General features: G+C 46.2%; 1 protein-coding gene across 1 annotated transcript; it reads left to right on the top strand.

Moving 5' to 3' along the window:
* Window positions 1-6: 6 nt before the first annotated feature.
* On the top strand, window positions 7-653 carry LOC111786293. Its single transcript, XM_023666605.1, has one exon. The coding sequence runs from the start codon at window positions 61-63 to the stop codon at window positions 619-621; it is 561 nt and encodes a 186-aa protein (XP_023522373.1). The 5' UTR covers window positions 7-60; the 3' UTR covers window positions 622-653.
* The last annotated feature ends 31 nt before the right edge of the window (window positions 654-684 follow it).

The raw sequence follows: 684 nt of genomic DNA, 5'->3' as shown, positions 1-684 counted from the left end.
CGCCATTAAAACCATCCATTAATCATTCTCCACGATCCTTCCTTCTGCAATCTCTCTCCAATGTCGCGCACGAAAATGGAGAAGAAGCTTCGTACGGCGAAGAAGGCGTGGAAGAAACTAACCAGCACATTACGATTCAAATTCCACGCGCTCAAAATCTCCAGATCCATCAATATAGTCACGCGCCGCCTCAACTCCGTTGTTCAACGCTCACTCAGCCTTCTATTTCCCTCCAAATTTCGCCGCCGTCTTCTCCGCCGTAAGTCCTCTCCTTCTTCATATTACCGTCGCGATCAGAATCAATATCTCCAACAATACGATGAATACGTTCAAAATCCAAACAATTTCGCGCCAATCCACATCGATGAGCTCTTCGCGGATCCGGCAGCGCCGATTGCAGAGACGAGCAGAGGAAAAGAAGTAATGGAAGAGGAGAAGGAGAAGGAGACGAGTGTTAACAGCATTGAAGATGCTTGGAAAATCGTGGTGGCTTCGTCGCCGCATCTACGGCCGGTGGATGAACGAGCAGAGGAGTTCATAAGGAAATTCCGAGAAGAGATTATTCTTGAGAAGGAGAAATCGCTTCTCGAATTTCAACAGATGTTGGCCCGCAGTGCTTGATTATTGTTGAATTCGTTCATACATGTTCATAATTATGAGTGCATATGGATCTTGATTTCGTTA

This window comes from Cucurbita pepo, unplaced genomic scaffold (assembly GCF_002806865.2).
Source record: "Cucurbita pepo subsp. pepo cultivar mu-cu-16 unplaced genomic scaffold, ASM280686v2 Cp4.1_scaffold001325, whole genome shotgun sequence".
NCBI lineage: Eukaryota > Viridiplantae > Streptophyta > Magnoliopsida > Cucurbitales > Cucurbitaceae > Cucurbita > Cucurbita pepo.
This window is presented reverse-complemented; position numbering and strand designations above follow the sequence as displayed.

What these genes read in the sequence shown, in the direction of transcription:
- LOC111786293 (XM_023666605.1), top strand. Translation starts at nt 61, where the DNA reads ATGTCGCGCACGAAAATGGAGAAGAAGCTTCGTACGGCGAAGAAGGCG.